The 21539-nt window shown below is 43.0% G+C and overlaps 2 protein-coding genes across 2 annotated transcripts in view; both read right to left on the bottom strand.

The window, feature by feature from the left end:
* Positions 1-4634, bottom strand: part of LOC116520507 (2-aminoethanethiol dioxygenase-like) — a 121738-nt gene extending 117104 nt beyond the window's left edge. The window contains 1 exon segment of the mRNA XM_032234751.1: positions 4452-4634. Coding sequence (XP_032090642.1) covers positions 4452-4634 — 183 coding nt within the window.
* NXPH1 (neurexophilin 1) overlaps positions 1-7293 on the bottom strand; it is a 184928-nt gene extending 177635 nt beyond the window's left edge. Inside the window, exon 1 of the mRNA XM_032237862.1 lies at positions 7240-7293. Coding sequence (XP_032093753.1) covers positions 7240-7293 — 54 coding nt within the window. The remainder of the gene's footprint in view (positions 1-7239) is intronic.
* Positions 7294-21539: the final 14246 nt, after the last annotated feature.

The raw sequence follows: 21539 nt of genomic DNA, 5'->3' as shown, positions 1-21539 counted from the left end.
CACACACGCGCGCGCGCGCGACTCCAACATTTAAAACAAGCTATTAAGACCGAAGGAAGCGGGAGTTCAATTAGCAAGCTAAACGCAGCAATGGGGAAAATGCCCACTCCCTTTTCACTTAAATGCCTTTGTGCTAATCTGTTCCCCACCCTCTCCTCCTGATATTAAAGAGAAAGAGAGGAAGCATCAAGAGGGCCCCCCAAATAGAAAAAGTATAAGCGAGCGAGCGAGCAGAAAAGGAGCAGAATTTGTAGTAGATCCCGTCTGAACTGACCTGGGCACCGCTAGTTGTGTTTTTAGTAAGGTTTAGGTTTCTGTCCCTGCGGAGCTTTACCTTAGGAAGAACGCTTCCTTGAACTCTCTGGGTCCTGGACGGGATCAGTGCAGTTCTTTGAACTCCAATGCTTGCAGAAGTGCAGCAGAGGAAAGTTGCTAACGCGCGTAGGTATCCCACTTGATTCCCTGAAGGCTACAAAACGGCATTAGCCAGCTAAGAAACAAGGCGCTAATGAACCGAACCGGAAGGTCGGCCTAAGCTAACCGGGTCATCTTATTCAGCTCCTCCGAAGGAAGCCGCACTGGATTTCGGGGGGGGGGGTGATCCTAGGAAAACGTACTTGGGATTAGAAGGATAAAAGCAATGGAATGTCAGGAAAGGATTCATCAGCAGAGTGGACCCACCAAGAGAACGAGCGATGCTCTTTAATGATACGGTTATGTAGTGCCAGCGAGTTCTCCAGATAATGTGCATGCATTATTTGGGATAAAAAGCATGATATTGGGTACACGAGGAGCCTGCACTAAGTGGACTGCACAGAAGCGCAAAGAGTATTCTGTAAGGCATGCTGTGCTCCTCCTAATAATTTCTTTCTTAGTCATAATCACTATACGTGTGTGGATGCGTGTGACCCATACTTCTACCCAGAACATAGCTAGCAGTAGACACTTACTGTTATTTCATAGGTCTCTTGTCGCAACGCCCTTCAAATCCTACGCAGCCTTATTATGGACAACCATTTTTCTACAGGCAGAAAAATTCAACTAGGGGCTCCTTTGTTTATTTATCCTTCCAAACAAACAAACAAACAAACAAAATCAATTGTGACGACCGCGGGTGCGCGGCCAGCTGTTTTGCTCTTTCTCTGGATATCTACAAAAATACAGTAAATCGCTTCAAAGAAAGGAGGGGAGGGAGAAAGGCAGTCAAATAATAGCCAAATGCTTTCAGCACTCCCACTCACACTACTCACCCACCCACTCTCACACAATCTTTGAAAAAGCCTTGGGAGGAATGGTTAGTGGAGGACAATAGGGCCCAGTTGGTAATAATTTCCTTGCAGCCTGCGGAAAATGCTTAGCTGACTTGGGGCGTGGGGAGGAGGGGTTATAATTCTGCCCTTTAATTCTGAGAAGAAGAAAAGAATGACACCAAAATCATGGAAGGGGGAGGATTGACTAAAAACATATATAAGCTGCTCTAGAATCTGCAGCCGCGCCAAAAAAAGCCTCCCTCCCTCCCTCTCTCCCTCTCTCTCTCTCTCTCTCTCTCTCTCTCTCTCTCTCTCTCTCTCTCTCTCTCTCTCTCTCTCTCTTTCACACACACACACACACACACACACACCATGGGTCACAAGCCTTTTACCCTACAGTTCTTCCTTGCCTAATCATAGGCACCTGTCTACAAGCAATGGCACCCAAGGCCTACAGGCCTTCTTTGGTTACACTAGCAGGCTATCCACACCAGGGATTGTCCTCACCTATCCGCATTTAGTGATGTATTTCCATGGTGATGGAAATCGCCAGTGCGGACAGCCCTCAAGGTGTGCAGAGCGGGGAAGAAGCCTCGAAACACCCCGCAAACCCTTTCCGCGGATGAAGCCAAGTGGCCTCTTGGGCGGTGTAATCTTAGAAGGGCAGATAGGAAGGTGTGGTCACGCCCCCTCCCTTAAGTAATTGGCCTCGGGTTATTGTCAGCCCAGCCGCTACCCGAGTAGTGCGGGATCCTTAATTTGAAAGAACGGCTTTCCCTCGACGAAGCTAACAAGGCAATATTAATGCCAGGGTGGAGATCAGAATCGGGACAACTTTATATTCAGGGCCTTTTTAAAATGTATATACTTAGCAAAAGTTGTTGGGATTTTCGACCAGCGTCAGTGGAGCACTTTCGTGGCACTATTTCAAACTCTTACCCTTGAAATAAAGTATATACAATTTCCCTAACCTAACTAAGCTTTTTCGGGAAAAGTGTTCGGGTTTCAGACACGGTTTTTGGCCCGCTCCTGGTTGCAATTCCGATTTTTTAAAAAAAAAAAAATCAAGACATGTCATAATTACGAGTCACCAGCTTCATGGGGTCAAATGGCTGGCACCGAAGTCGGCGAAGTGAACCACGCAAAGCGGCCAAAAGTATTACCAGCCGTTCTAACATTACAGCTTCGATCTTCTACGGCTTTACACACATTCCACTGAAGACCATGAAGTTGGCTGCCAAGTAAACCTGGGACTTAAATCTCCAAATGTTAGTCCCCTTATCGACAGCAAAGTCCCCTTATCTGATGTACTGCCCAATCAGGATACGGGCGAAAATTTAGGATTTTAAACAGCAAACATGTCTGCTTAATTGCTAAGCTGCGAAGTAATTTAGCCCATAACATTGTGCGAGGTAGAGGGGACAGTGTCATTACTTAACACACTCTTAGACCGTACTCACCCACACCAACTCCGCGTCCTGCTAAAAGAGTCATAGGTTTCCAATCTAGAGTTCAGAAAATGTAGGAAAAGGTGCCTAAAATAAATCTAGGAAGGCAAAGAAGGACAAGTCTCATCAGAATAAAATACTTGATTCGGGGTTTCACACTATTAAGCAGGACACGGGTCGAAACAAATCTATCAACCTTTTTCAAGGGAATATTAGCCTCCACAATCACTGGGCAAATATTTCGACGCGGCCTTGCAGATAGACCGCCAATCTTTTCCGACCAGGCGCCCTCCAGCCTCTTTAGACGACTGTTTCCATTACCATCCCGCTTGGGTGATGGGAGATGAGGTCCCCCCAACCTGGCAGGCGCCAGGTAAGGGAAAGCTGGGCGACTTGAGCGTGCGTCCCTACGAGCAGAACGCGAAGCATTTATACAGTAGGGCCGGAGGTTGCCGACTCCCCGTAGTGGCGTAATCTGCGCAATGAAATTTTGACTGTGATCAGCGCCGAAGTTGAAGGCACCCCACGACTCCAGGGGGGGGGGGGGAGGACTTTAAATCAGGATCGGAGGGGAGAGACTCGTCTGCAAGTTACGATTTGTACTTCTGACTTGCCTCTTCCCCGCCTCCTTCGGAGGCGCACAGGCTAGGTTTGAACGCAGTGAATCCTATTGAAATCAACGACATTCGTCTCTGAGACAATGAGCCTCGGTTCAAGTCTGGTGGTGAATTCTATCTGGTTACCACACATTCCAGATACCGCCCCCCCAAAAAAACTTTTCTTACAAACTTTTTTTTAATATAACATATATATGTGGATGGGGAGATTTCTGGTTGTCTGATAAAGGTGCACACATTGTAACACGTTTAATGTGTCAATATCTGTGTGCACGTATTTACATAACTATTCTTGCCTTTACTGTGTAAATGGAGAAGAAAGAAAGAAAGAAAGAAAGAAAGAGATAGACAGACAGACAGACATACTATCTGTACTGTACACTTGCTTATAAAAGTAATGTATGATTTTATATATTAAATGATTTGCCTATCAGAACTTTATATTGTCTTATTTCACAGTGTCCTGTATCTGTTTGTCCCAATGTCATATATAACACACAAATGTAATCTGCACACTTGGAAGCCTGATGAAAACGCTCCAGAAGTAATATCAGATTCAAGTTTCAGGTTAGGAATGATTCCAACTCCTGTAACAATTCGTGTCTAACAACAACAACAACAACACCCCACACACATATACACATGAAACGTTAAAGGGAATGGTATGTATCGGCTCATCTACAGTGAGCCTGGGGAATCTATTATTCATTGGGCACATTTTAAATATGGGTGGCGATTCGCCCGCGAACGGAAGATTGTTCTTCTTTTATCGAAAGTTTCCTGGGGAAATGGTTATTCTGCACCATCCAGGGATTCTTCTAACGCATCGCTCCCCGGTGCAAATAAAGAAGGGATCCCAGAGATCCGGAAGAAGCCAACGCTGAAATTCCCGAGGACTAAGCCAAAAGGAAAGGGGAGAGGGAAGCAGAAGGAAAACTTGTTAAGGTTATGCCCCGAATTCCTTCGAGAGCCAGAAACACCCGAAAGCCATTCTTGGCTTCAACCCAGAGCTTTCAGGCCAGAAAAGCACCCGCTGTCCTAACAGCTCCTGGTCTTGGGAGAGGCAGTAACTTTAGCCAGCAATTCAGTCGGCTTGTAGCTAAGGTTACGTTGGTTGGGTGGATACAGCCTCTCACCTTTTCGGACAGGCGCGGGCGGAGATCGGCTGTATCAAAAACGGAGCCCGACCGACTGAGAAAGGACAGAACTTGGTCCAGCCGAGCTTCTAACTGAGCTTTGCGCTTGAACAGCCAAACAGGACCGTGGCTTTCCTTGCTGCGGGCCGGGAGCAGACGCTCCTCGGAACTGGTGGGATCCATCTTCCCTTTCATTTTCTACACCTCGATCGATTTTCACTGCCGGCGGAACTCAGAATGAAAGCGAATTTTATTTTTCTCCAAGCCTCCCTCCACATTGCTTCACTCCGGCCCATTCTGTACAATTCGGCCTTCAAGGAGGAAGAGGCGGCCGGCAACAACACGTTACCCCTTACTGGTTCGCGCCACCGATTAAATGCTTTAGTCGAGTTTAATTAAGGCTTGAAAAGCTCAGTGCTGTCACCCGACCTGATTGCAGAAAGGCCTCGGGAAACTCTAAGAACTGGAGCACGATCAGAAGAACGGGAGACTTGGACACGAACCATAAAGTTGGGCTGAGGAAAAACTCTGGGCCAAGTCGAGAAAGGGTTGAAGCGTTGCTTTATTTTCAAATTCGGTTAAATCTTGCATTGTTTTCAGGAATGTCTCTTTTTCCCCCTTCCCCTCCCGTTTCCACAGCTGGGAGGGGAATAGGAAGTGAAGGCACTCAGGTAATGAAATTGGTAACTAAACAGTAATTGAATCAGCCTAATTTGCGTACGGAATGCATTTCAAATGCTCCCAGTTTCCTATTAAAGAACTGACGCGCTTGCTTCCAGCGTGCCGCACATTTAGAACAAGGACTTATTTTAAGTTCTAGCAAACAACACGACGGGCGAAAGTGGAGAAAATCACGCAGTTTAGGAATATCGACCCTAGTTACATGTGCTGTAGTTTTCTTAACACCGTTTTACAACAATCAGAAGAAATAGGGATGGCGCTATAAAATCCCCCCTCCACCCCGCCCAAAAATAATTAAAAGGGAAAAATGCAAAGGATAAATGACCCTTTCAGGTGTCGGTAGTCTATGAAGCCTTGCAGAATCATTGCCCTATGTGATGTCACTAGTGTGAGTCTTGCCACTCTGAGAATGTTGGCGGAGTGTCCAACCTCCAGCCAGTTCTCACATTCCTTTTGGATCCATACCTGTCCACCTCATAGAGAATATACGCATGTTGGTCTTCTATTAAAAGGAAAGACAAACACGCGTTCCAAGATTTTTTATTTTTTTACTTCTAAACTGGCACACGATCCTTCTTTGGGAGGGAGAGGGAGCGAAGGTTACACGAGCAGGTGGATAGCATCCAAGAGCGATGATTTCCAACAGGAGGGGTTGCCCCCGTGTTCACCTGTTTACCCCGAGATGGCTGAAATTGGGGCACAGCGCCCTCAAGCGCCCAAAGCCTGCAATTACAGTCAGCGGAGAAAAAAGGCTTCTGAAGACAATGTTATCCCGGAAGACCCTAAAGAAGCTCATTAGGTTTCTGCTTGTTGGGTTCAAATTACACTCAAGTCTTTTCAGCTCGTGTCCTCTGTTTTCTAATCCTCGTACTATCTTTTATCCGATCTGTAAACCGGTGGCGTCCGAAAGAAACCGAATGGAGTGCTCCGGCGATGGTGATCGTTCAACCCATGCAGAGAAGCAGCTGCAACCTCTATGTCCCCGATAATCTTAAAGGGGAGTTATTCCCGAGCACTTTCCGAGTAAACTAAGGGAGGATGCTCGGTGAGCTCAAAGCGGAATGGTTCGTATGAGTAGAGTTTATTCTGTGGTGGGCGGAAGAAGGATAACCAACAGGACTTCCCACGCGCAAGATTCCCGCTAGTGGAAAATGACTGGAAGGACTTTTCGGAGTAACAACGAAGACTTTTTTCCTTGGTCCGGAAAACCATTCTAAACCCTGAAGGGTGGGGCATGGAGACAAGGATGCTGACTTCCAATAATCACACCGAGAAGCATTCTGCCAAATATTATCTTCCCATCCCTAGTTCCTGGTGCGTATATTAGGTTCCAATTCTGAAAACGCCCGCCTATAGAATTGTCAAACGACAACTCCCACTATCCGCAGCTTGGGCAGGGAGCCTACTGCTCCCATCATTCCCAACTAACGAGGCGAATGGCCAATTGTTTGAGAGAGATGGAAGGTCATTAGGAAGGCACCGGATCGGGAAGAGAGTTTCGGACGGTGCGCCGGAGGGAGGGGTCGGGTGGAAGGAGGAATCAGGGTGACAGCGGACGCATCAGAATGGCCTTGGAACTCCACCCCATGTGTTTCCTAAGCGCCCCATGATTTTGTCCCCCTTCTTATGTGTGAACGAAGAGAATGTTCAATGCTCAACTAAAAGAAGTGAGGAGGAAAAAGTTTTACTGAACATGAGTCCGAAACACCACCGCTAACTGGCAAAATCCTTCCAAGAATCGCTTTGCAGGATTCCTACCTTCACATTCTGAATTCCCCACACAAAAACAACCCCTGGTCTATAAGATTGCAATATCCCTTGCCCAATATCCGTTGTGTGACAAACAGCTCCCCTCCAAGTGAAAACTCCCCAAGAGCGACTTCCCCCTCCTCAACCTAAAGCTTAGACCTTTGAAGCTGCCGGGGCCAAATTCTCCCCTCTGCTTCAGGGCACGTCCCTGATTGATGGGGGCACTCGGGGATCCAAGAACTTTGTCTAGAGTGTAGGACGTCTCCCCCAGGATCGAGGCCTCCCCTGCTGATATCCCGCCGGCAACCCCGGCTGGGAGACGAGCAGAGGGAGGGGGGAAAGAGGCGCAGAAACTTACCAGGTACAGCACAGGTTGCAGCAGAAGCACCGCGTACCAGTATGTGGGCTGCATCATCGCGGCTCAAACTTCCTTCGCGCTGCTCGGGCTCCCTCTCTGTTTCGCCAGAACCATAGATCCACCCGGCATCTACTTTAAAGAGCCAGGACAGCTCGCTTCAGCCTAGGCAAAAATGAAAGGATAAACTCCATGACCACGAGACAAGGTTAGCTGCCGAGTTGAGTGGAAAGGGAGGGGGAGGGACACCCAGCCGGCGAGGGGGAAGAAGGGGATGCCTCAAAGAGAATTAGTCCATCTGGCAAGAGCGCTAGGAGAAGAGCTTTCTTTGGGCGAAATTAACTAGTTGCGGGCTGACTCCAGAGCGAGAGGCTTAATAAGAGCTGGGGTGGTTTTTCCCCCAATGTTCAGCGCTCTTGCTGTCTAGGAGGGTGGGAAGAGAGGTCATCCACCAGATCTTTCGCCGCCACCCCGACTCTTCGCGTAGGGCAGGAGTAAAGCTGCGCGCTCGGCCAGGAGGGCGCGGGAAATGGGGGGGGGGGATCAGGGGAGCGACGGGGGAGGCTGAGAGGAGCCAATCGATTAACCTGGGCTCCCGGATCATGGCCGAGACCAAGCTCAAGTTCCAGGCAAAGGTTTCGAGACAGTGGCTTGAACCTAAGAGGCGTCCAAAGAAGCTCGTGCGCGCGCGCACACACACCTCGCTTTCTCCCACAGATCCTCCAACCCACCTACCCCCACCCTCCCTTTTCGGTGCTTCGAAGCCTCTCTTCTGTCTCTAGCTTGTCCTGACCCTCTTTGCCTCATCGCTGGTCGCCAAATCTGCCCGCTGTTCGAGTCGCCCCTTCTTTCCCCCCGAAGGCTCGTGGGGAAAAGGAAAACGTCCACCTACTGCATGCGGGGTCCGAACGCAGGTGTCGATCTCTGGTAATAGTCCATAGGAAAAGAAACCAGCACAGCAATCAAAGCCAGCTACGCGGGCTCGGGTGCTCGGACAGGGTCCCCTCGGCGCGGTTGTTCCATGATATGAACAGAGGTCCCGTGGAAACAGGTGCCGCCGGTTTCGGAAGGGAAGCGCCCCAGGGACGTCACGATGGCAGGAAACTTGCAAGAGGAAGGAGACCTGAGGCTGTCCCGACCGACCGCGTCTTTTTGCAGCAGCCAGCGGCACCAGCAGTAGCCACCGCTATTGCCTCCTGGGCGTTCCGAGTGATTTGTCTCTATTAAAAATGACTTATTGGCCAGCAAGTGCCCGGCGATGGCTTCCCTTTAAGTTTCGATAAAATCTATCTGCAAAGACCTTGGCTGATCATCTCTTTAGGGGGGAAGGGAGAGAAAAAGAAGAAAGGGGGAGGAGAAGTGGAAGGGAGAAGGGGAGGGAAGCTAAGCAATGCAATACAAGCGGCTGTGTGGCAGAGCCCCAGAGCGCTGTCCGAATCATTTCAGCTGGAAAAAGGAAGTGGGAAAGAAAGCTATGAGACTTTAAGCTGCATCCCAGCCTCTATAGCCTGAAACTGGCGGCGAATCAGAGTCCTCCCGAGGCGCTCTGCAGTGCAGTGCCCTGCCACCAGGGGACTCCCTTCCGCTCTTTCGCAGGCTTGCACAGCCGCCCGCGTTCACGGTGGTCTCCTCGCCGTGAACCACGGGGCGTGGAAAAAGGGATGCCCTAGCAAAGCATTAGCGTGCCCTTTGCGCCGGGAGACAGAAGAGATATCGGCTTCGCTTCGCTTCGTTCTCTCTCTTTCTCTCTGTCTTTCTCGCCCCGCCCCGCTTGCCTTGCTGCTTTCTGGCTCCTTCTTCTTTCTCAGTAGCAATTAATATCCCATGAATATGAATAATGATGTCGCCCTTGGCTCCCGAACAAACAATAAAGCTCTTGGAAAGGGAAGCTTCAAGTCCTCCGATGCTTCCCTGGAGTTGACTGCAGGGGGCTAGGAGATGGCTAGAGCAATGAGCCGCGAAGTCTGGTACCCGAGATAAGAAAAGTTGGGCGGCGTGGCATGGCTTGGAGAGAGCCGCCTCAGATGCAAAAACCCGCCCTTTTCCGGGGCGGGGTGAAACTGGAGGTCGATGCCGGTGGTTGAGGCTATTTCCCTCACTCCTATTGAAACAATAACTTCGGAATAGTTACTTCGGAATCATTGTCTCGGGCTGCCCCCTTTGAGACTTGAACATAGGCGTTACACAATGGAGTCAAGTCACATCAGCCCAATCTCTGCTGGGCCCTTAACATGCATACCTCCTGTCCTCCATCTGTCAGTACAAAAAAAAATGTTTAATGTGTCAGTTGTCCCATAACGCCAATTTATCAGAGTTTCCGGTATTGATTTATATAGGCAATTGTAGGCACACACATATACACACTTTTGGTCTCCTATTGTGTTGCAGATTGAAAAATGTGGAATCATGAACAAGGAATTTGAGGATCTAAGATTAATTCACCTAAAGGAAAAATAAGGGAGAGGAGACTTGGTAAATCTATTGCAAATAATCTAAGAATTTCACAGATCCATTCTGAAAGGACATTTTTTCTTTTTGCTGTCCTGGTTTAGCAAAAGAGAGACAGAAAGATTTAGACTGCAACCCTTACAGACTTATCTAAAATTGCATACCATTGAATTCAATGAGTTTATTTCTGGGCAGATTTTGCAATGCAAATGTGCTACAATAGACTGCGTATAGAACATTAAATGAGGAGCTAATAATACCAAGCACATCTTGCAGATGCTATAATGAAAGAAGGCTACTACACCAAGCTTATAAGTTACCTAATTTTTAGAGTGTTTTCAGACAGCTTTTATTTCAGCTACTAGAACTCTGTTTTCTGGTGTTTTAAAAGCAATCCTAATTTAGAGTGCATTTGCTAGAAATGAAGAAGTGAATTTGCAAGTGGTGAAGACATGAATTTGTGTTCATCAACATCAATTCACAGATAGATTGGTCACTACAAGTTGTACACTTTGTACATCAAGGGTGTTGTAGAATAACAAAGATACAGCACATCCAGAGATCCAGCAAACAAAGACATCCTAAGCTTAAATCCTAGGGTGTCTCAGTTGAAAGCAAGGTAAATGTTCCCAAAGTTGAGATCATTCTCAAGTACTGTAGTAGATAACTTGAGAACTGTTTTTCCTTTAGGCTGGATCGTCTTTGTCTCTATGACCCTCATAGAAACCAAGATGTCAGTTCATCACCCCACTTAATTGTTCAAAATATTTTCTTACTGGAATCTTGGTATTCTCTGGGCTTGTTTTTCTTCTGGGTGATGTTTTATTATCTAGTGCAACAATATCATCAGTGCATGGAGGAGTGAAGATGCAAGCATAGCCTCCATGTTCCACAAGCATTCTTAGAAAATGGAAATCATGTGTATCCCTAGCCTAGTGATAGTTTTGGACATGTGCCAGCTTCTTGATAAAAAAGAAGAGGGGGGTTATAAAAAGAAAGAATTTGGCTAGAAGGTGAGCAGCATTTGTGACTGCCGGCACTCAACATGCCAGTGACTTGGGGACAAAACCTGCACAGGCTTAAAAAAGATTGCCAATGATCTTGTGCAAGGATGCACATCCACGTGTGTTTGTACAAAATATTCCAAACTGAACCACCCACATTTTCCTCTCCCCCCACCCCCTTTCTCTCCTGTTTTTGGTTCTGTGATTTCATAGCAAACTGTTTGAGAATATGGAGGGGCTAAAGAAATGGAGCTCATCATGTGTTTTTTTTTAATTCTCCTTTCTAAAAGAATCTCTGGAGCTCTAACTTCCAATCCATGCAACTCTGATATTTGGCTGGACAGATTCTAACAAACAGCAGCCCCTCTCATGACTCGCTGACAAAGCCTGTGATTTATCGTCTTCCAAAGGAGGAAACGGGTAGAGGGAGAGAGACCGTCACCCTATGAATGCTCTAGTCTAGCAGAAAAGAAAAGGATTTCATTTGTCCTGCCAAGTACCTGCTCTCTTGGAACACATCTGGATGATTAATATTGCTGTCTGACATTTTGATACTAATCTCTAAAATACTGTTTCAACTCAGAAGCTTCACTTTAGAACATTGCAGTAAAAAGCTGATTGGTGATTAAATACCTTTAGATAAACTGCATTGGAGTCTGGATGTGACCATGATGGAACCCACAGCAAACATTTTTTTTAAGCTTGGGGTGTCTTTCTGCAAAAAAAAAAAAAAAAAAATCCAAGCCTCTTGTGTCTCCATGAAATTACTAAAAAGGGATTCTGAAATTTTAGATCCTAGCCTTGCTCCTTTCATATTCTAAATAAATGTCCTAGTTTGTCATTCTTAAGCATAAATTATCTTCTGTCTCCTTAACAAAGGTGCCACTCAATAATGAAAGCAAATCATTAAGCTGTACTAGCTTAACACTTTTACACACACACACACACACACACACACACACACACACACACACACGGCAAAAGGCAGTATCATAGCAGTCACCAATAAGGAATTTGACAGATTTTATATGTGGCTCTACTGATGACTCTCCAGGTGATTTATAATAAATCAGCAAGATTTTTTTCATTTTCATTAATTAATCCACCAATAAAAACAGACTGATAGCGTAAGAAACACAGCTTCCCTATTGCCCTTAAATTAGAGAAATCTTATTTGACATTTGGTTGAAGCAATGCAGGTTGCTGCTTTCCTTGAACCAAACTGATGGCTGTATATTTCAAATGACCACATTTTGGGTACTCAGAAACAGACCCATATTTATGGCTGCAGTATCCCGTGATTATATGACTGCATTTTATGATGTTTTGCTGAAAACCAGCATTTACTTCTGGCTTTCAGCAAAACCAGTCATACTGATCAATGACTATAATGTTCACTTAACAACTGCCATGAAAAAGATCATAAAATTGGATCAGTCATATAGAAGATCTGCTTCACAACCATCTGTGCCTTATGACTAATGGGCAGTCTCCATTATGTTCATAAGTTGAGGACTACCTGTGTATAAAATTGATTACAATGAGGTTTCTTCCCATCTCCAGATGCCTTTGATCTAAAAGAGAGCCTAAGCTACAACCAACCCATTTGGCACAGTTTTGTTCAGGTTCCCATCTAAGAGAGGCATGTTTTTGTATGGAGCATTACTTGAGAAAAAGTGTGTTAACAAACTCCTGAACATTGGTTACTGTTCTTTGCTTCGCCTACCCATCGTTCTAGAAAGTAGGAACTATGATTCCATTATAATACATTAAAGGAGAAATCTTCTATTTGAGCTCATTTCTGGTGATTACAAAAACATGATGGCCATGGGGCTATCTTGTCAACCATACCAAAATAGCTTTGCCACTACCTTTTTCTGGAACATATTTTTGACTTCCCTGCCTAGCCTAAAACTTGGGAACTTCCTGATGGCATCCCATTCAAATACTAACTAGGTCCCACATGTTTTAATTATTTCAAGAACAGTCAAATTGGCAAGGTACTGTAACCTGCTGTAACTTATAATATGGGTCATTAAACACAAAAACAAAGGAAGCTTCTATTTACGCTCACAGAAAACATCTGCTTATAAAGCCATATTGCTTGCATTTAAAGCTATCACCCTCCCTACATACAATCAGTTGAATCCAATAGAATCCACAACCAGGAACGTGATCCAGCTGTGATATTTAACCTGAAAAATACCCTCCATTTTCATAGCTGACCTTCCTGATATTGTCCCTACATTCCTTCCTGCACCCCTATTGAGTGTCAGTTTCTGTAAAGGCTTTAAAGGCCATAGAATAAAATCTGAATACAGGTAGTATTGTACCAAACTATAACCATTTGGTCAGTGATTGTTCCAAATTATGATGGCATTGAATGAATGGTGGTTATGACTGGTCCTCATAATTCTGGCTGTGCTAGCATCCTGCAGCCACATGATTACAAAGTAATGCTTGGCAACCCATTCAGACTTATGACAAATTGCTCAGGTGAGCATCCAGTGATCACCTGAGCAGAGCTTGCAATCTTCCTTGCTGGCTTCCACAGAAAGACACCCTGCTATCATTCTTGCACATTCTTCCCAACTCACATGACACCTCTCTCATACACCCTCACACCTCTACACACCCCTCGCTCATCCAGCAGCAACAGCAGCAGTTACTTTCCTGCCAGTCAGCTTAGGACTTGCATCTTCCTAGTAGCCTCCCTACCCACTTTAGTTGTAGGAAGCCAGAAGGAGGTTGCAGGGACTATGTCCCTAAGATGTGCAGTTGTGGTTGATAACCACATTGCTAAGCAACAGAAATTTCAATCCCAATTCTGGTCGTAAGTTAAGGACTGCCTGACAATTTCTAATAAGATGAAACCAGCGATGTGCTGCCTCCTGGTGGTTAATGTAACTGGAAAACACACACAAACCCCTGTGTAAAACTAGAGAAATTTTGGAAGTTATACACATATACCACTCTGATAAATACTTTAAACCTTGGCTTCTTTCTCTTATTTGGTAAACAGATATCACCTTCAAATCAAGGTTGACTTCTGGCAACTGGATATATTCCTGCAGGGGTTTATCCAGGGGGTGGGGATTTGGCAAAGTTGTAGGAAATGATTTGCTACTACTGCCTTCTTCCAAAACCTAAGAGAAAATGAGTAGTCTAAGGTAACCCAGATGGTTTTGTACCACTTGTCTAGCACTCACACATTTCCTGTTTTTAGCCTGGTGCCTTTAGCCACTACACCAAACTGGATCTATCACTCTGAATTTGATTATAATGATAATTACATATTTACCCTATTTTTGTACAGGAGCAAATGGAGATGTCCTCTCATTTTATCTTCAGAAAAATAACTGTGGTCTAAACTTACCCAGCAAAGATGGAACCACAGTTTTATCTGCAGTTTGGTTATTTCTTTCAATTTACCTGCATGCATTTACTAAGATAGGGAATGGGAAATTGAAGTATTTACCAAATTTTAAGTGTTATTGAACAATTAGGAAAATAGTTTAAGGGAAGGAAAAAGAGTTAAATGAATTGATGGGGAAAAAAATCAGTTAAATTAGATACTTTCATAATTTTAATAAAATGAACTTCAGCTTTTGTTCTGGATCCATTTATATATTGATCGAGTATCTATTTCTTAGCAAAAAATAATCATAGCTGATGCAATTCTAACAAACATGAGCAATTCATGGGATGCCTTTTGCACTGTTTTTATCTTTGGAACTGGCAAACAAGCAGGAATATTTACTTGAAAGTAAGCTCTGCTGGTTTCAATGGGACTTGTTGTGGAAGTGTGTCCATATCATTCCAGGCATTCTGACTTAAATTAGTCTCTGAAGTGAGCTCAACAAGAGGGGGAGGTTAGATGAGCTATGTAATTCAGAACTACAGACCAGATTTAAATCAGTTTCGCTCCATTGGTTCCTAGGGAAACAGCAACAATGAAGCAGCTGGGAAGTTAAAGTTGTGTGGAAAATCTAGACTAACTTTTCTTTTCTGTCCTGGGGTGGGGAGGAATGGAGAGATTATCTTGAAAAAGAAGAAAAACAAAAGCTGTTTGTGTTATTGAAAAAATAGATTTAAATGAAACAAGCCCCAGTAAGCCAAACTGCTTTTTTAAAATTATAGTTATGCTTTCCTATATTGCAATCTAAACAAGCGTTTCTCAAACTTGGCAACTTGAAGACTTGTGGACTTCAATTCCCAGAATTCCCTAGCCAGATGGTTGGCTAGTGTATTCTGGGAGTTATAGTTCATATATCTTCAACTACATTGATTTAAACAGTGCCCTGTATTAGATATGAGTAGCCCCTTATAAGGGCTGGCTATACATGACATTTGACAGAGGGCCAGGGGCTGCTGTTGCTCCAAGTTCTAGGATTTTGTTTCTATCCCCATGTTTTGTGAGGGAGGCAGTTTAAATCAACTATTCTTAAGTAGTGTAAGAGCTGTCATTCTTAGAAGCTCCTTCCTTTTCCTCTGCCAAAATAGGAACAGCCAGGGATGTCCACATCAGGAAATAAGGGGACCCTCCAATCAGGGGTGGCCCAGTTCAGACGAATCAGTAGGTATGAAGATCAGCTGTGAGTAAGGTGATCAGACGTCCTGATTTCAGCAGGACAGTCATGATTTCTAACAATTTGTCCCGTGTCCCGGGGCGTTTTTAAAAAGTCCCGATTTTCTGGCTTCATGTTGAAAGCCCAATGGATTTGCTTAAGAAATCCTAACCGGGGCAAGACAAAAGACACTCTGTCTAACTAACCTCTCTCTCTGTCTCGGTACTTTCACTGAAGATATAATTAAAATGTTAAAGCAAGAAAACGGAACCTCCCCCTGCCCTTTTACCTCTTTTATAAGAAAAGATGACTCAGTACCATAGAGCTCCAGGAAATACTTGACTAGAGAAGTCGTGAGTGTTACTTCCTGGATTTTCCAGAGGGGAGGGGCACGGAGGTTGGAGGTTGGTTTTGTGTGGAAAAAATGGTGGCAAAGTTTCTTTGAAAAATATTTCCCTGACTAATTTCACCATTTTAATTTGCTCAGTTCTTTGTATTAACAACATCATTCTGGGTTGACTTGGAGTTTCTGCCTGCTGGTAAGTGAGCTGGGTTTTTTTCTTTTATTTTTTTAATGTATTTTAAAATAATATTTATTTATTGTGCATAAAATTTTTTAAATACTTTTATTCTGTGTGGATTCTTTTTTAAATTGTCTTAGACTATTGGGGGGTAGCATAGCCTTCAGCCCTGGGATTTCCTGATAGTTTCCTATCCAGTTTGTGATCAGTTCTGACCTAATTAGTTTACTGTGACTGGCTAAGATTCAGAGGTGGGTTCCTACTCATTCGGTTCATTTCAGCCGAATAGGTAGTAACTCCAGTGGACACGTGAACATACCGGTTCTATGATTGGTGGTGCCATCTTGATTTCTGTTCTGCACATGCGCAGAACAATCTTCATTTTAAAATGTAATTTTTATTCATTTATTAATGTTGTGGACATGCGCAGATCATTTTAAATGAAAATGTGCATGGGCAAAAATTTTTTACTACCAAAACAGTAGTAATGGCATCCGGAACCCACCCTGCTAAGATTGTGTTGATATTGTTGGCTAGTTGGTCAAGGTAGGGTGATCAAATGAAAATGTGGAGCCACTTTTTTAAAGGAATGAAAACTGCAGTATGGTGCACTAATAAAGGGTTATTATGCACAGATTGTTTTAGTAATTTAATTGAATTGCTTTCCGAGCTTTTGCACTGTCTATTTAAGTTTCAGAGGTAATTTGGTGCAGTGGTTAAGACAGGGGTATTAAACTGGCAGCCCATGGGCTGGATGCATCATGTGCCGGCCATGCCTGCCGCAGCTCCATGAAGGGGTGAAAATGTTGTGATACATCACATGACAGCAATGTGATGCTGTGAATTTGACACCCATGGGTTAAAACAATTCTTCCATTCATTTCCATTCATTGCAATACATCCTTTAAAAATATTTTGAATTGCTTTATTCTTAGCCCTCCAGAAAAATGTTAACAGACACTACAAATAAAGGAATGTATGCATTTACGCATATGTATGGTGTCTTTGTTATGAAATCAATAAATCTGCTTTAATCTTTCTGATCTGAAGTGAACCTTAATTCTAGATGTTAATAGGCTTTGGAATCAGCAATCGACTTTTTCATTACTATGAATTGTATGAAGAAGTGAATTCTTTTAGCCAGTCCTTTTATTAGGCAACATGAAGCAATCCTCTCAGACAGCTGAATTAAAATGTCATCGAAGGGCAGCAAATTTCATTTATTTTTAATTAGTACCATATTTTTACTGACAGTAAGGGGAAAGATTCTTGTGGGATTTTCTGTCTCATGTACCAAAACTTGGTCAGCCTAGGTACTATGCATTTCATCCTGGGTAGAGGAAAATTATTTGCTCTTTCTATTCCAAGTTACAAAATGTTAGAAACTGCTTCAATCCAGGGCTTGAAGAAATGTGAAATAAAAACAGCCTCGTCTTAAACATAGGAAAAACTAGAGATCATTGTCACTTTCAGAAAAGGCAGATACACATATTAATAATTCACCTGTGGAGGTAGTTAACAGCACCAAGTTTCTGGGTGTGCAGCTAATGAGTAGACTGGCTTGTTTGTTCAATAGTGAGACACTGGTGAGTGGGCACAGCAGCACTGTATTTTCTGCATTGTATGAGAAAAGTACATCTTCCTTCCCCTGTCCTTACCACTTTCTATGGATGGATGATTGAGACCAACTCATCATATGACATTACTGCCTGATTGGAAACATTACTGCTTCAGACCGAATGGGGGTGCAGAGGGTGGTGAGGATGGCAGAAAAGATTATGGTAGTCACTTCCTTCTGTCTGGGACATGCAATATAAGTGATGCTTGAGCAGGGTCCACAGTATTGTCTGGGACACTACACATCATGATCTGTTTTCCTTTTTACCTTCTGGAGGAGGCTTCTGATATCCGAAGCAGAACATTTGATTCAGCACAGTTTTCTTCCATATAATATCAACTTTGTGAACTCTCAAGTTTCCTCTTTCTGCTAGGTATTCAAAAATAGACAGCAATTTATATATATATATATATAGTATATATATATATATATATATAATATATATATATATATATATATAATGTATATGTGTGTGTAGATAATATATGTACTATATAGCAAGGGTGTCAAACTTGTGATGACACATTGTCATGTGAGTCTCACTGCTTTTTCCCCCCTTCACTAAACCAGGGGGGCATGGACAGCCACAGAATGCATCCAGGCCGCAAACCACGAGGTTGACACCCTAGTATATAGCATGTATATACAGTATGTGTGTTATATATGTGTATGGCTAAACATATGACAATAAGGTTACCTTATCTAATCTTAAATAATGATGAAACAATTATGTTGGATATGTGACTTAGTCTCATATTACTGAGCTGAGCCACAGGAGGTAAGTTCTCTCTCCCCCCCTCCCCAGCCTTCAAGAATCCTAGGGTGCACAGCAATGATATGTGGTACTAAAGGAGTAGGGTGAGTGTTGACATTTTCTATTCTGTTAAGCCCTGCAGAGTTTCAATATTTGTTCATGCAAATATCACAATACAAACATCTTCTCATCAAATTTACCACAGAAACTTGACAGAAAACATTATTCTTCCACAAAATAGGGCTGAGTATCTTAACTCAATGCCCATCTTGTTAACATCTCTACAGATGCACAGAGGAGATGTGATATTTTTGAAAATGCTTCCATTATTGAAAATATGAATATGAAAAAAACCTATAGGAACATGTTCACATATTGGAACCCTTACATAAAGGAAGGAGAGTTAGATAAATGGCCTCAATCCTAGAAAACTGTAACGTGAGGTTATTCTTTCATCAAGCCTAATTTTACCTGCAATAACAATCAGTAGCTCTCAACAGCACTAAGTGTAGTCCTAAAAAAAATCTAGGAAATAAATTGGGACTATCTGCTTGTAATGGATCCTTCTCATAATCAACAATCAACCATTCTTTCGTACACAATCCATCAATGCATTTTTAATTGAAATGTTATGGCCGTAGCATACCAATTGTGGATGAGGAAATTGGTAGTCCAGTGCATTTGATGGGCATGCTACTAAAGCAGATAATGAATATCATTCAATGAAGAAAACAGCACATTTAGACATGTTCGTATTTGGATTTGTTATTTATAAGGAAGATTATTGTGAAGATAGTGTCCTCTTGCTTTTTCATTAATCTATGCAATGTACATTTACCACCCAAGAAGGTCTAGAAAATGCTCTTGTACTTTGTAACAACAGGCAGTCTGATCCACAACTCAATTAAGTGAAGGAGTATGGCTGGCAGCACCATTCCACCATGTTTATTGAGAAGGAAATCCAACTGAGTTCAATGTATCTTATTTCCTACTGAGAACGTTTGGAATTGTAACTTTGTGCTGATTTCGCTTCATTAAGTTAAATGACAATGGCAGCAACAGTGATCCAATGTATCATCATAAGCTGCTCTTGTGACTTTCTCATCAGTACAACTTCATGCCAGAGGTTGTTCTCTCCATCTTCTGTGGTTTCTGTTCCAGCTTTCAGAATTTTGTTTGTTTCCCTGGCTATTAGGAGGCAGATTAAAAGGTTTACCTGATCCTCCAAAAGAGAAGAATGCCAGAAGGTGTAGTGACTCCAGGATGATGCAAAGGTCAAGAGAGAAATAATCTAGTAATGCCAAAGGCAAATGAATGCCAGAACTAAACATAGGAAGATAAATTGCTTTGGCATAACAGCCTAAAACTATTAGTAAATAAAAGACCCACATATCTTGACTTAATGCAGACTTGTAAAACTTTCAATCTACCCAGGAGCCCTGCAGCTGCTGAAGGTTGTCAGGCACTGAACTGTCATTTCTGCAGCCACAAGCAGTCAGCAAAACAAATGGATTAATGGGGATCTAATCTTTAGCTGCTAGTCCCTATGGTTTTACAAACCCTGATTCAGAGCTATGGCTCAGATGTATATTTCTTTGCTTGTTTTCTTACAGTTTTTCTTCTTTTAACAAATGAACATGGAAACATGCCATGGAAGTAACTTGTTCATTTTTCCTGTTAAAACCAAGCAATTCCATAAATAAAAAACAGAACATAACACAGCTGCATTTTTTTACTTGCTATTTCTACCATCAAAGCTCTTTCACCTCTTGTTTAACAGAGTCAGCTTCTCTTTCAGGGTAAATGATGGTCTGGCATGTGAACACTAGAATCCCCAAGCAGAAGAGTCTCGTTATCTCCGTGATATTTTGGTAGATCTTCCACAGCAGGCTTCTCAGCCTATAGAGCAGGAATGGCTGGCAAAAAATAGAGGGGGCAGAATATTTTTTTTATTTGGGAGGGGGGAATGCGGTTAGGTTGGAAGAAGACTGGTCTTTATTAGTAAAATGGATAAAGTGAAAAAGAGAGAGGGGAAAAAAGACACCATCTTCAGGGTTCAGAGTGAACAAGATGACTTATTCTGGTTGTGTCAAAAGTTATCTGTAGGAAATGTTCAATTCAAATTTTGTAGTGTTAAAGTGAAGCTGACAAAAATCCTTTTCTTCTAATTCTCTTTTTATTTTCCTGCACTGTGTTGGAGTCTTCATCTCAAAAGAATAAATGATCGGATTTCAAGCAGCATAATTTTGAATCTATTCTAGGGGAAGCCAATCTAAACTGTCTACATAGTAGATGTGGTTTGTCATAATAAGTTTGTTCCTCCACCCATGAAAGGTCTTTCATCTCTTATCTACTGGATTAGTCACAAAGAGGAGAATAGGACATTTTACCTCATTTCTGTTTCCTCCTCAACACATCATCTGAATCCTTAGCTGTGACCAGATTTAAGCATAGCCATTGGGGAGAGAAAGAAAAGCTAATAATCACCATATGAGAGACACAATTTGTGCACTCGTTGTAAATTGTTTTATATAGGTTACATCCTTCATGTGATGATATCATGATCCACATATTGTCATTTTTAACACCATCAGACTTATTATGGATACCCCTCATCCGTGTGAAATTCAATTTTTTTACTACCAGTTCTGTGGGCGTGGCTTGGTGGGCGTGGCAGGGGTAGGATACTGCAAAATCCCCATTCCCTCCCCACTCTGGGGCCAGTCACAGGTGGTATTTGCCAGTTCTCTGAAATGCTCAAAATACTCAAATGCCCACTACCAGTTCTCAAGAACCGGACAGAACCTGCTGAATTTCACCCCTGCCCCTCATCCTAGCTAAATAAGCCAGTGTAAACATGGGTTGTTTATATTGGTTGTTGAGGCATTCTATGTATGCAGGTGAGCATTCCTGAAATGAGAACTCTCCCTGAGCAATGATTAGTGAAGCAGGCTTTAATTACAACAGACAGATGATTTATTTACAGGAAATGCATTAAAAGGATAAACAAAGCCTATCACCTAGCTAACTACATCCTATCAGGAGAGATCACAACATTCTGGGGGTGTGAGTGGTGTACACACCACAAACGCATACACAGAGAGAAAGAAAGGCAGAAGAAGGTGACTGAGATTAGCATTGTCAAAAAAAGAGCAAGAAAGAAATGGACAAATAAAACACAAAATAAATCAGTAGCTTGTTATCTACAGTTTCCTGCACTTTTTTCTCACTAGGTCATAAGATGCTGAAGATTTGAAGTCCCAGTAGATTAATAGATCATTATTAAGATTAAGCACATTTTGCTAGGTTCACACATTGTCTTAAGCATAATTTAATTTAATGCTATGTGTCACCTTTACTACTGTGGTTTACACTATTTGTATACTATTA

This window comes from Thamnophis elegans, chromosome Z (assembly GCF_009769535.1).
Source record: "Thamnophis elegans isolate rThaEle1 chromosome Z, rThaEle1.pri, whole genome shotgun sequence".
NCBI lineage: Eukaryota > Metazoa > Chordata > Lepidosauria > Squamata > Colubridae > Thamnophis > Thamnophis elegans.
This window is presented reverse-complemented; position numbering and strand designations above follow the sequence as displayed.